The 14,141-nt window shown below is 27.0% G+C and overlaps 1 protein-coding gene across 4 annotated transcripts in view; it reads right to left on the bottom strand.

The window, feature by feature from the left end:
* Positions 1–3,575: 3,575 nt before the first annotated feature.
* The window catches only part of LOC129972904 (uncharacterized), a 29,771-nt gene continuing 19,205 nt past the window's right edge, over positions 3,576–14,141 (bottom strand). For 3 of the 4 annotated variants that reach the window (XM_056087213.1, XM_056087216.1, XM_056087214.1), the window contains 2 exons: positions 12,200–12,250; positions 3,576–7,562 (listed from right to left, as the gene is read on the bottom strand). In XM_056087213.1, the coding sequence (XP_055943188.1) occupies positions 3,764–7,546 (3,783 nt within the window). In that variant the 5' untranslated portion in view covers positions 7,547–7,562; positions 12,200–12,250 and the 3' untranslated portion in view covers positions 3,576–3,763. The remainder of the gene's footprint in view (positions 7,563–12,199; positions 12,251–14,141) is intronic. The other variant, XM_056087215.1, reaches the window with a different exon arrangement.

The raw sequence follows: 14,141 nt of genomic DNA, 5'->3' as shown, positions 1-14,141 counted from the left end.
ATAAAATATATTCTCAATATAATATGAGAAAATGTAATGAAGCACTACAGAGAGTGATGAAGATGATGCATTTAAAATCTATACAAAAGTGCAAAACCTTTTATGAAAATGTGTTTTTTTTAAAAATAAGTCAATATAAAACAAGATTGCTGGCTTTATACATGTTAAATGTAATAAAGAGAATAGTTAAGATTCAACATTATTTTTCTTTCTCATTTTTATAATTTAGTTTACAAATTTCTATTAAATAAATTTTCTATTTAAAAATGCTTTTAAGCAGAACAATAAAAGTTTCAGTACAAACAATACTTTCTGGCATTAAAGTTAATTATTAAAAACTAAACTTGGAAATTGTTTAAATAAAATCTGCACTTAATATACATTAAATATTCTCCCACCTTCAAAACTTCACTAAAGAAGAGACCAAACAAAATAATCAAATAAAAATAATATATTAAAAATATTCAACATTTTACAAAATCTTATATCTTGTTCTCCATTGATTTCAAGAAACAGACAGCATATAAGACATAAAATAAAACAATATATAAAGCCAATTAAACAAAATCCTATCCAGTACAAAAAAATCAACACAAACATTTAAAAAAAACAGCAACAAAGAATGATATGTCAATTGATTTAAAAGTACAATATATATTATTTTAAAAGTAAGTAATTTTGAAATTAATTGAAAATTGGATTCAGCATTTTTTGAAAAAATATTGAAATACTGATTTTAACCCTCCAAACATTTGTTATAGTATAGATGTTAAGTGTTAGCTGAAAAAAAAGAAAAAAAAAATGGAAACTAGTTACATGATAATGAAATCAAACATGAAAATATTTATCAGTTTTTAAAAAAACAACAAATCCTGGTTTTATTTCTTTCTTCAAACCAATACCAAGATAGTTCAAAATCATGGCTGTGGTACAATTTCTTCTATTAGTTAGTATTTCAGCACAGTTTTTCGTTTATCTGTAAAGTCTGAGCAAATAAATTATCTTTCAACTCGTTTCTTAATCTACTACAGAGGTTTTAGAGGCACATTGGTTTGGTTTTCCTAATGTGACGTCATATCTTCTATTTTATAGCAATCTGATTTCTTGGGCTAGTTTTCTATTTGTTTATTTAAAGATATGAGGCCTTTATCTAGAACAGCAAGTGATATTGAAACTGCTTCTATAAAAAAGAAAGGGATTTGACACCCAGAAACATGAAATTATGTACAGGATGAGAGGAAAAGGGTTTAGTTATGAAAGGTACAAAAAATATTAGGATTGGCATCATTCATCTACTAAGGCTAGATAATCCTTCTAAAAATTAAGCAAGACACTTTCTCCCCAGTAAAAATATTTTGCCATTTTTCTGCAGTAATTTCAGAACAAAAAATCTTTCAAGAAATATTTTTAAAATTTAATATTTTCAAGAAAATTCAAAATTTTACAACTTTAATAATATTAATTTTATTTCTGCACAATATTTTTTTCAACAGTTAAAAATTTTTTAAAAATTAACAATATTAAAATTAATGTTAACTATGAACTACTTTACCACTATTATTTTAATTTTCTATTTTATTTCTCTCTCTATATATATATGCCGGGTATCTCTGAATTCATGGGCCAAAGTTTAAGGGTAGGTAAAATATGCACAAAGAAGCATTTTTTGCATAGCAGTATGGGGTTCGAAAGGAAAAAGTAAGTAGTAGAAAGGAAAAAGTGTAGATGGAAGAAGTCAGTCAGTAAAAGCGAGGTGTGAAAATGCAGTGTCTACAACACTCCAATTGACTCTGATGAGAACTTCATTGCAAAACTTTCAATTGCTACTGAAACTGTTCAAGCGGTAACAGGCATCTTCAAAAGAGTGCAGATCACTTGCTAAGTGCTACTGTGTCGACGTTTGTAGCGACACATTTGTACACTTACTGCAACGTTATGCAAGTAAATTGCTTTCTTTTATTTACTCAGCATTTTAGTTTTTTCCATTCAAACTTTCTATTTCTGCCCTCACATTGCTATACAAAAGATGCTTTTTTATATGTATTTTATCTGCTCTTAAAGTTTGGTCCATGAATTCAGGAACACCTTGCATATATGCATAACTTTATTTGTTTCAAGAAGTGATTTAGCAATACCTAAAAGCAGGTATAAGCTAATAGCTCAAATGGAAAACAAGAAAAGTAAAGACCTTGTTAAAACAGATGTTTGATGAAAGCAACTTCTGACTATGAGACATTAATCAAAATCATGTATCTCTCTCTCATAAAAAATGTGGAGAAAATTATTCCCAAAAAATCCTGTGCCATTTTAAAATTTAAAAAAAAAATTCTTTTTAATAATAACAATTATGTTTCCGTGCATTTTTTTCAACTGTTATATTAATTCTTTAGAAAATTTAATACAGATGATTTTGAAATACGGAAATTTGTAGGGAACTTTCATGCTGGGCAACATTAAAACTTTGAGCAGAATTTTAAAAAATTTCTTTTATTTTAATATATATATCTTGAACAGAATTTCTAAATATTATAATACTCTATACAAAGGATTGTCTCTTCATTAAACATAGTATACATGAAAGGATTTTAATCATATGCAACCGATAGCACAGCATCTAGTGATTATCTATACGCATCAAAGACATGAGGACAATCAGTGGATAATTTAGTGAAAAGCCCTAAGTTATTATAAATGGCAGTGTAAGGATGTAATTATATACATCTTATATGCATGCAATTAAAAAAAAGAAAGGAATATTGATGAGACAACTTTTGTAATAGCAGCATATGACAATGAAAATGAAGAATAGTATTGATTTTCAAAATGCATTTTGCACATAATGCTTTCAACATATGATAGTAGTATGAAAAACCAGAAAATGTTGCAGTAGTAATATTTCAAAAAAAAAAAATGCAGTTTAATTATTATCTGTATCCAATTTACAATTAGTTTGAAGAAGGGTATAAATCCACAGCTTTTTGCATCTTATTTCATCAAGGTACTATTAAAATCTATCCAATGTAAAGGAAATAATAATAGAGTTAAAGTAAAATAATAAATAAGAAAAATAGAATGCTCTTTTTGATTTTACTAAAAATATAGTCTTTGGACTCATTCCTCCTATTTGCTGATTTAAATAATTTCAGTTAATGGAATTATTCATTCAAATGATTTCATTTGAAACAAGAAAAGAGAATAGCTATTCTTTAACTGAATTATATGATTGATAATTTTCAAATATATGTTACACAAAAATTAACAATTTTATATTTATAAAATAATTTAATGTTATATGTGATGATTTACTTTGTAATATATTATTTATACAGTTTAAAGTGAAGAATATGAAAACATTCTTTTAAATGAATTTTAACATTAAAATGCATTATATATACATGTTTTTTTTAAACATCATTTTTTAAAAGACAACATTTTTACAAAATATTCTTTCAACATTACATTTGAAGATGTCAAAGAAAGTTTTTTAAAAAAATCTATCAAAAAATGTTCAACATTTCATTTAGGAACAAAACATTTCATTATTGCAAAAACAACCTATATCATTAGTCATGACTACAAATAAACTTGTATGAGTTTTTATTTATGAAAGATTAACTTTGAACAAAAAAAAATATTTCTGCAATTAAAAAATGATGACTTCTTAAAAATTCAAAAACAAAAAAGTTGGCACACACAACAAACTGGTAAAAAAAATTCATTGATAAAAGTTTCATAATTGCACAAGAAATTTGTACATTTTATCTTATGCATCTGTAATAGTGAACTTATTTTTACAGATGTTATGTTTCTCATAAAAATGTTTTATAATCTGTTCCTTCACCAAAGACATGAAACACTCTCCACAAATATAATTTACACTACCTGTGTCGGAGACTTTTGCATATAAATCAGGTTCGGATAAAAAGACTTTTTCAAGTATTACCTCGGATGGAATAAATACTAGGTCTTTTTTAGCTTGTGAACTCTGTGAAGAAATGGATGGTTCATGATGAGATACTGTAGAAACATTCCCAACTGATTCTGGAACAGATGGGGATTTATGAGAAACTGCAGGTTTTATAACAGAACGATTCACATTTCGCTTAACACTCTGTATTGGTTTATGATGAGATACTGTAGAAACATTCCCAACTGATCCTGAAACAGATGGGGATTTATGAGAAACTGCAGGCTTTATAACAGAACGATTCACATTTCGCTTAACATTCTGTATTGGTTTATGATGAGATACTGTAGAAACATTCCCAACTGATTCTGAAACAGATGGGGATTTATGAGAAACTGCAGGCTTTATAACAGAACGATTCACATTTCGCTTAACATTCTGCATTGGTTTATGATGAGATACTGTAGAAACATTCCCAACTGATTCTGGAACAGATGGGGATTTATGAGAAACTGCAGGCTTTATAACAGAACTATTCACATTTCGCTTAACATTCTGCATTGTCGTCCTCTGATTGACAGGATCTGCACATTCTTGTTGAAACGAGTTTTCTGCAATCTCTGAAGTTTCATTCTCATTCAATTTATAAAAATCATCGCTGCTAATCGTAACAACCTGCTCAATGCGAGGTAAAATAAGTTCACATTCAGTTGAAGGAAGATTTGTACTATTAACTTCTTCTTTTAATAAAATATCTCCTTTCTGCAAATTGTTAAATTTATCTAAATTATATTTATCTGAAAGCTCCGCTAATTTGCTTAAAATATCTTTCCGAAAAACAACAGGATATAAATGCTCACAAGAAGAACATGGTAGTTTTAATTGCAAAAGATCATTATTGTAATTATCAGGCAAACATGCTTGCTCATCAATGTGCATTACATCAACAAATTTTAAATCCAGTGGTTTTTTGCATTTTATGCATGTATCTGGAATTGAAGGAATCTGTTCTAGACCACCTTCAATTGGTTCATTTTTAATATTCAAATTTGGAAAATAATTTTGTAGATCTGCTTTTAGTGCATCATTGACAAATTTACATGAAAGAGGAATAAAGAACTTTGCACCTTCGTTTGGAGAATACAACAACCCACACTCAGTCATATTTTCAATGAATACGGGCATTTCAGGATCACTGGAATTTGAAATTACATCCCTGTTAAGATCTGAAGTGACAGGTTGAGTTAGTAAACACTGAGAATCCTGTAAATTCCTTTCTGATGTCAAGTTTTGTGCTTCTGATGCTGCATTATCATTGACGCTACTGTTCTCAGATTCTGTAATGGATTCTCTAATTTCACAGAGATGATGTGTTTGAGCATGCTTGTCAGTAATATGCATATTGCACTGAGGACAACTGAAAGAAGAAATACTGTTTTGATAATCCTCATTCAAAGAATTTCGACCTTCTACATGCTGACATGAAATATTTGATTTATGACTTCCGTTTGAAATGTTGTTAGTAGAAATTGAATCTGATTCCTGAACACTAGTGAGAGATTTGGTACATCCATTTGCATTCAAGTCACAAGATTTATTAACGACTGATCTGTTTGTTGACAGACACGTTTTCTTATGAGTTGATAAGACGCCTAAATTTTCAAAATGTGCATTGCATTTTATGCAAATGAAGTTAATATTTCTAATTAACACAGTTCTTATTTTTACATCACAATTTTTATGAAGATGGGCAGTTTTAAGTTTAAAGAAATTACAGCATTTACCACATTTGTATCTATCACCATAAGTTCTTCCACGCTTTTCAACAACCACAAATTCATCATAATCATCATCAATGCAATTTATTAAATCATCAATATTTATTTTATCCTTTCCAAATTCTCCAATTTCCTGAGAAACTAGTTGGGTCTTTTGCGATTTGACTGAATCCTCTGCTCTTACAACTCCATTGTGTTTATGGCTGCATTCTCCTTTAGTCTGATTTAAAAAGTGCACTTTATCATCAGTGAATGCGATTGATTCTTGATTTCCATTATTACTATTAACTGAATGGTCAAAACTAGATTGTTCACCATTTTCAGGAACATTACAAAAAGGAACACAAGAATTTTGAAGTAAATCAACACAAATTTGGGTTTTGGATTTTTCAAGGTCTAAGTTCTTTTCACCCATGAAGCTTAGTTCAGGCATATCTGAATCAACCAAATTCTCCACAGAATCAATTATATCTTCTTTTTGAAGCAACGGAAGACTTTGGTTAAGTTCATCTGATCCTGAATTACTTGCATTTAAATCTTTGGAGATATTAGGACACACATTTGTTTTTTTGCAAGTCTCACTAGTCTGTTCATTACAGATATCAAGAAATGCTGCAACTTCCTCTATAAAATCAACGGATGAAGTTTCACATATTTGTTCTTGACTTTTCACTTGGTTTGCTGTATCGGATTTTATTAGATTAGAAGGCCCCATTAAATTAAGATCACAATGGGAAATTTCCCCTTTAGGGAAAGAATTAAAAACATCATCATTGTTCAATGTTCCATCCACAGACTCAATTTCAAAATCCTCCCCACTTTGAGAAATCTTTTCTACTGCTTCAGAAATAATACTTTTAGCAATATTATAATTGGTCATAAATTCATTTTGAAAATCAATAGTTGCATTACTCGTCACCTGATCCCTGAAAGAAGTATCAACAAATGACATCATTAAGTTTTTTAACTTAGCATCTTCTGCAACAGAAGGTTCTGTAGTTGGTAGACTAGAAATATTGTTTGTGACTTCCTTTAAATCCAACAAAGAACCTGAAATCTTGGGCAGATGCATTGCACCTTTAATTAGATTAGTACTTTCACCACAAGTTATTTTATTTGTGCGGCATCTTACTTTCACAGATACAATACTGTTTTGACCAGGATTTCCATTCACACAATCATCCTCTTTAGGCTCTAGTACTTCAACTTTAGTTTTGGATTTGTCAGTGCATCTCTTGCCTTTACGCATCCTTAATGGGGAAATTTCTTTGACTGTTTTGATTTTTTTATAAAATTTGTCATCATCTAATGATTTTCTTTTCTCTTTTTTTGTTCTGGTTTGAATGCCATTTTTGACTTCTTTTAAATCTGTTAAAGGAGTAAGAATTTCAGGCTGATATACTGCACCATTAATTAGATAAGTTTTGTCGAAATTTGAGCTATCTGACTTTTCAATGAAATTCGTTTTATTTATGTGGCCCTTACCTTTTACAGATCGAATATTATTTTGACTAGAATTTACATGTGCATAATTTTCTCTGTCAGTTTCTAATATATTCGGCTTAGTTTTTGAATTCCTGCCTTTATGCATTCTTAATGGGCGAATTTCTTTAATTTTTTCCAACCTTTCAACTTGTTTTTTTGTTTTCTCTTTTTCGGTTTTAGTGTGAGATCTTAAGGAAGCAATCTTTGGTTTCAGATTATGGCATTTCTTCAAAATACAAATTTTAGAATCTGAAAGCTGATGACGATTTTTCAAACTTTCATTTGAATCCTTTGAACTCCTTAAGTTATATTTTTTCACTTCATCTTCTTTACTTTTTGAACTTCTTAACAATCTTAATGAGCCTGAAGCCTCCATCTCAAAACTGGATCATCTACAAAGGAATAAAAAAAAAATACACTTTTAAAATTCATCAAAGCTTAAGGGGGAAAAAAACATTGATACATATACTTATAATGTGAAGTTACTTTAACAGCATTAAGTATAAACATAGTTTTAGAAAGGAAATAAAAATTATTGCAATAATAAAGCTATACGAGTGATCTCCAAGAATTGTCTCGTTTATCCTCTAATAAAGGTTTTATCCCTCCCTAAAGATATGAACCCTAGGCAAGGCCAAATATATATTGCATGGTACTGACAAACAACAGTCGCGGAATACAGGTCTCTGATACAAATCCAGTATTTTTATTAAATTGATCATATGAATATTTATTCTGGGCATTTCTTTATGTCAGATTGAAATCAAAATTTGACAGTTATGCTCACAAGATTACGTACTAAAATTCTTTGAATTTAGGTCATTGTTTTTATGAATATTGCATTTATATGCATATAAAAGGACAGACCGATAGATGGTCAACTTTTGACAGATTTGGTTCAAATTTCGAGAAAAATCTATATTTTAGATACTAAAGCTGAATACCAAATTATATTTATATAGCTCTTTGTGTTTTAAAACTATCAAATTCAAATAAACACCAAAACAGGCAAACTTTCTCTGAATGGCTTTTCTTCAAAATTTGAACTGATTCTACAAATTCAATCTATATTCCATGTAAAAATTTTACGCGAGTACTCAAAGCGTTTTTGAGTTATTTTGTTCACAGACACAAACAGACATAATGTCAAAAAATGTACTTTTTGACCATTGGAAGACCTGGATTAAAATCTTGAGTTCGAATTGCATCTATATTTCGTATATGAGAAAGTAAAAAGAAGACAGACCACTGCGATTTTTCAAAGGGATTCAAATAAGCATTCCAAATGCTATTTGTTACCAACTTGTGGCAAATATCTTACTCTTTTAGTAGCAAACGCTGAAATAATATGTTGAAAAAAATTTAATTAAAAAAATTTATTTCTAACAGTTAATTTAATATTGATTTTAACATGAAGTACATAAAAAAAAAAAGCATTTTTGCCAAATTTTACTATTCTATACTTATAAAGACAAGAAACCTGTAGATGTCCACTAAGATCTGCATGAAGTTTATTTATTAAAAAAATCACATGGATTATTCAAATAGTCCATGTTCCATTAAAAGATCATCAACATTTTGATCAAACAAACAAAGTTGCTGATGTCAAACATTTTAATCAACCAAGACCATATTATTAAAAAAGCAATTGCCTAAAACCTAACAAATTTAAACCCCGTTATTTTTATTATTATTATTTATTTTTTTTTTTGCTTTTTGCTTTTTCAGATAATTTAATTTTGCATCTACACTGAATTATGAAGACTATGCCCACAAATTTACTCCAATTAATATCAAGTATTTTTCAAATTTCGGAGTATTATTCCAATAACATTCTCAGTTAATTGCTATTTGTAAATTTTATATCATAAACATGTATTTACTAGTCTTGTAAGCAGATAAATTTTAGCACTAGGAAAATTCACAATTAAAAAGATGTTCAATCCAATAATTAAATATTATTTAGATTGTGTTAAAAAAAGTGTGGTGATTTTTTAACTATAGTGCATAGTATTACTTAAACGTTTTTTACTGTGTTTTTTTAAATAATGAAATTAAATTAAAGTGATATCTGCAATTAAATGTGATGTATTTCAATTTGTCAAAATTTGTTGATTAAAGTAGAAATTAAATTAAAATCACTAAAATGTATATCACATATTAAAAGTTCAGAAGAGAGAATATAAAAGAACCTTATAATTTGCTTTGACTAAAGATCCTCAATTAAACCCCAGTCAATTTATCGAAGTTGGTGAGGGCTATTGTAATCAATCAACCTAAGTTAGTTATGATCAAATTAAAGTTATAATTGATTTATACAGATATTCACTCAGTAAAATACATCATAACTCCTAATTTTCACCACCAAATATAATGAAAATAATTAACATTTAAAATGAATTATAAAAGGTCATGCAAAATAATTTATCACCACATACAGAAAAAGACCCAGAGGGAAATCTGATAAACCATCAGAAACCAGATTGAAAGCTTGAATCAAAATTGAATTGTATTAAAAATTGATACTAGAATTTCAAAAGTACTGCATATTTTAAATTTCAATAATTTAAATGTATTATGTCAACAATTAATGAAATTGCATGAATAAATCAAAAGAAATATTCCGGCATTGGCAAAATGTTTTAGAATTATGTTTCTCCAGGATAAGACATTCATATTACTTTTAGTGATTAGTAAAAAAAATTTTAGAGATGGGAAATAATATATTCACCATATAGTAAAACTTAAAGAGTTGGTTTTTCGCCTATAATGACAAAAGCATGCTAACTTTTCAAAAACTTGTTGGGTCTCCTATAATGAATGACTACAAGATACGGTAATAAACAGTTTTTTGGGTTGCAATAAAAAATTGACAGTATTGCATTTAGGAAGAAAGATCATCTTGTCCGAAAAAAATTCTACTTTGATGAATGGGCATAACTTTTTTTGATGGATCAACATATAATCTGGGCCCTATAATAAAAATTTTTAATACGGTAAAATTTATAATAATGACAATATCATAATTAATTATCCCCTCCAAGCCTTTTTTGTTATTGATGATAAGAATAAAAATCCATCAATAGAAAATACAAAATATTTCATAAACTAATCAATATATTTATAATTTGAAATTGGTGTTTCCATTTGCAGAAAAAAATTAAATTACCCAACAATTCAAAATACTAATGCTATAAATATATGTATATTCTACATTCTCAAAAGATTTCACTAGCAAAATGAAAAAGTAACATTTTTGAAAATTATAAAATATATTTTATTTTATTAAGACATTCAAAAAAGTTATTTACCACTTAAGTTAATCTATTTTTTTTTTTATAATTGCTATATTTATTTTCTATGATTAGAATTGTTACATTAGAAAACACGGCTGTTTTTTTTTTTTTTTTAGAAATATGGGGGGTGGGGAGAGTTTTTGTCTTCACTGGGGCTATTACTGATTTAGTGTGTCAAATGTCTTTTACAGAACAAATTGCGATTAGTTAGAAGAAGTATTGAAAACTTATTGAATATTGAAACAAAGTAAACTTGTAAGTTTCTTAATCTCTTTCATCTTTCATTCAGTTATTTGTCTTAATTTTCATTATCTGCAATCATACTTGCATAAAAAGAATTTAAAAAAAATTTCTGTGCATAAAATTTTACTGTATGTATTTACATACATAAAAAAAAATAATTACAATTTTATGAAAAATAAGTAGATGTGTTCATATCATCAGAGTTGTACAAATGAATGTCTATCAAGTTCAATCCATTTTTAAAAAATGGGACCAAATTTAAGGGTTTAAAAAAATTCTTTTGTGTAACATATATTATGGGGAGAAGACGTGAAATAAATCAGTATGCATCTGAATAAACAGGAAAGACCAACTATGCTAAACTATTTGTAGCTCCATGAATAAATAACCAATTCATAGTGCCAGATACTTTCTATTAAGTGAAGATTTTTAATCACTATAAAATTACTTCCTTTTTTTGTGATAGAAATATGAAATAAAATTCATGAGTTTTTTTGACTAACTGAAATGTTATAAGCAAGAAGAATGTAAACCTCAAAACTTTTCAGAATTTCAAACCATTGAAAATTATTTTGTTCTGGAAAAACAACAAAAATCACACACAAAAAATATATGTTGTGTTATGATAGCATTTTAATATATTGTTTTTTAGTAACCTGAATTATGTTGCTTTATAATCTACAGAAATTGAGTTTATTCTTGCAGAACACTTTTAGTTACAACACCATATACTGGGGGAGGGGATGCACAATAACAGATAGGATTCTAGATTATCATGATGTAATAATAATATATGCCAACGATTTAAATGAAGAAAAAAAAATGCTTTAAACTGATAAAATGTGTATGCCCTAAAAATATGCTTCATTAAAATGATATTTTAATGAAGTCTATTTTATTAATTCTTTCTAGTCAGGAGTATCTTTTAAAAATTGAGAATATGAAAACAATTGTTTTTATTTAGCATATAAGTAATATCGATAGAAAGTGAAAATGTTTGTTCTACGCATATCAATTTAAAGTCATGCAAGTAGTCAACATTAAATGTGCCTTTAAGACAATTTTAAACTTAAAATAAATAAAAAAAAAAATCAGTATGACAATTCTGTCAAATGTGTCTAATAATACTAACATGTTTCTTAAAAATGGACCAATAATTTATTCAGAACTTATTAAGAAATAAAAGTGCCCATTCTTGTTTTGCACATTATATCAACAGTATAGAGTATGACATAATGCATTTTTGTCTTCACTTCTAGACAATACTTATTTGAGCTTTATTTACCAATCCTAATTTTAGTGGTTTTCTTTATTACCACTTATATTTATTATATAGTATTATTTCCCACTCATAACTGAAAAAATACAATGCAGGTAGAAAATAATGAATTAACATATACACTCTACAACAATATTTAAGAATTGCAAAATATTTTCATCAAAATTTTTTAATGAAATAACGATTTTTTTCTGATTCAAAAATTACTTACATAAAAGAGAAATTTCAAAGAAATACTCATCACAAAACAATAATTTTTCCTCTGTAAGAAAAGAAAAAAAGTATAGAAAATAGAGATCTATATCATACCTATTTTGAAAGAATTTATCTCCTCCCAATTAAACTGAAAATATTTTAACATATTTTTATTTCAATGCTTTTGTTAGATTAATAAACCTTTTTGAAGTTATTGGAATAATCCTTATTTTAAACAATGATCCAATAGCGTATAAGACATCAGAGAAAAGCATTTAACACTTTATCCTAATATACAAGTTATGAAATGAGTAACATAAATAAGAATTAAATATATATACATATGTATTATCATATTACCATTTTTGATAATAAAACTATCTTTATTTTTTGAAAAAAAAGGGGGGGACTATTATTAATAATACATCAAGTTAACCACTCATACATTTACTTATTTTTAAAAACGTTTAGTGAACAAATATCACAAATTTGACTATCAGTAACTAATTTCAATAAAATTAAAATAATAAACAATAATAAACATGCATATATATATATATATATATATATATATATATATATAGAATGTCAAATGATATCGACATTTATTTAAAATATTGAGAAAAAAAAATCACTTAAGATATATCTTGCATTCTGGCAGGGAAAATTTTTTTTTACTTTTTCACATCACTGGAAAATATAATTTATACTTTATATCATATGTCTGTGGAATTATTTATTTTATCTATCCTCATTAGTAACTACATCATCTAAAAATATATAGGATGCATTAACATATTGAAATAAAATAATGTAAATATAATTATAGAATCTTACAGGTAAGTTTTATGTATGTGTGGGGAAGGATTTGAAAGAGTTACTGACATAGTCAATACATCATTCTCATACATAAGAGGTGATGCAACTAATACTACAGCATCTGTACAGAAATTTTTTTATTTTGTTTAAATCTTAAAATTTATATAGAGATGTATGAAATCTGAAGTGGAACCAACTAGCACTCATAAGGTAATAGAAGTCTCTAAAGATTTTATTTAAATATGATCCCAAAAAAGTCAATTTTTATGACAATTTTATAACACACAACAGCTTTATTTCTCATTCATAGTTAACAATAAAAAAAAATCATTCACAAGCATTATTAATGGATCATTGTCAAGTGGAATACGAATGCATAGCACAAATTTTGGCCCAGGGTCCAATTTAGGATACAAGCATCATTCACTAGCTTTATAAAGCACTTTTAATTGTTACAGGAAAATATGATAAAATTTGAAAATATATTAAAAATTTAAAATATGAGTGATTTAATGCAATTTGGGATAAAAATAGGAAACAAAAATTTCAAATGCCATTTCATCAGCATAAATTCTATATTTCAACTCTACTTTTACAAACTATTATACAATGATATTTATTTTTAAAAATAAATTTAAATTGAGGTATTTGAGAAAAAAAAAATCCCTGCAAATATCAAAATGCCTAGAGTAGTGCCATTTTACTGGCTGTCATTGTATTTTTAATTAGACAACATTTTCATTAATTTGAAATTACTTTTAAAATATAATCGTATCCTAATAAATAATAATAATAAATAAATAAATAAAATCAAGATAGATTTAATATGTCTAATAAAATTAAAAGAAACTATTCAATCAATTATCTCAATTTTCAATCCCAATTCTAATATTCTATATTGAATTTTTATAAATACTATACACTATATAAATACTATACACAAAAAATCTTTAATTAAAGAATTTCATTTTTAAATAATTAAGTAAATGTAAACACAAAGAAGTATTAATGGCACTTACCTTTAATTTATAACATTTCCATCTTTTATTAAATACCAAAAAAAATTAATTTTTTATATACATGGCCACAAAAAGAAATATAAGTATATACACCCAATTTGTGTCTTATTCATAAAAAGA

This window comes from Argiope bruennichi, chromosome 6, assembly GCF_947563725.1.
Source record: "Argiope bruennichi chromosome 6, qqArgBrue1.1, whole genome shotgun sequence".
In the NCBI taxonomy this organism is placed as follows: Eukaryota; Metazoa; Arthropoda; class Arachnida; order Araneae; family Araneidae; genus Argiope; species Argiope bruennichi.
The sequence above is the reverse complement of the archived record's forward strand: the minus strand, read 5'-3'. Positions and strand labels throughout refer to the sequence as shown.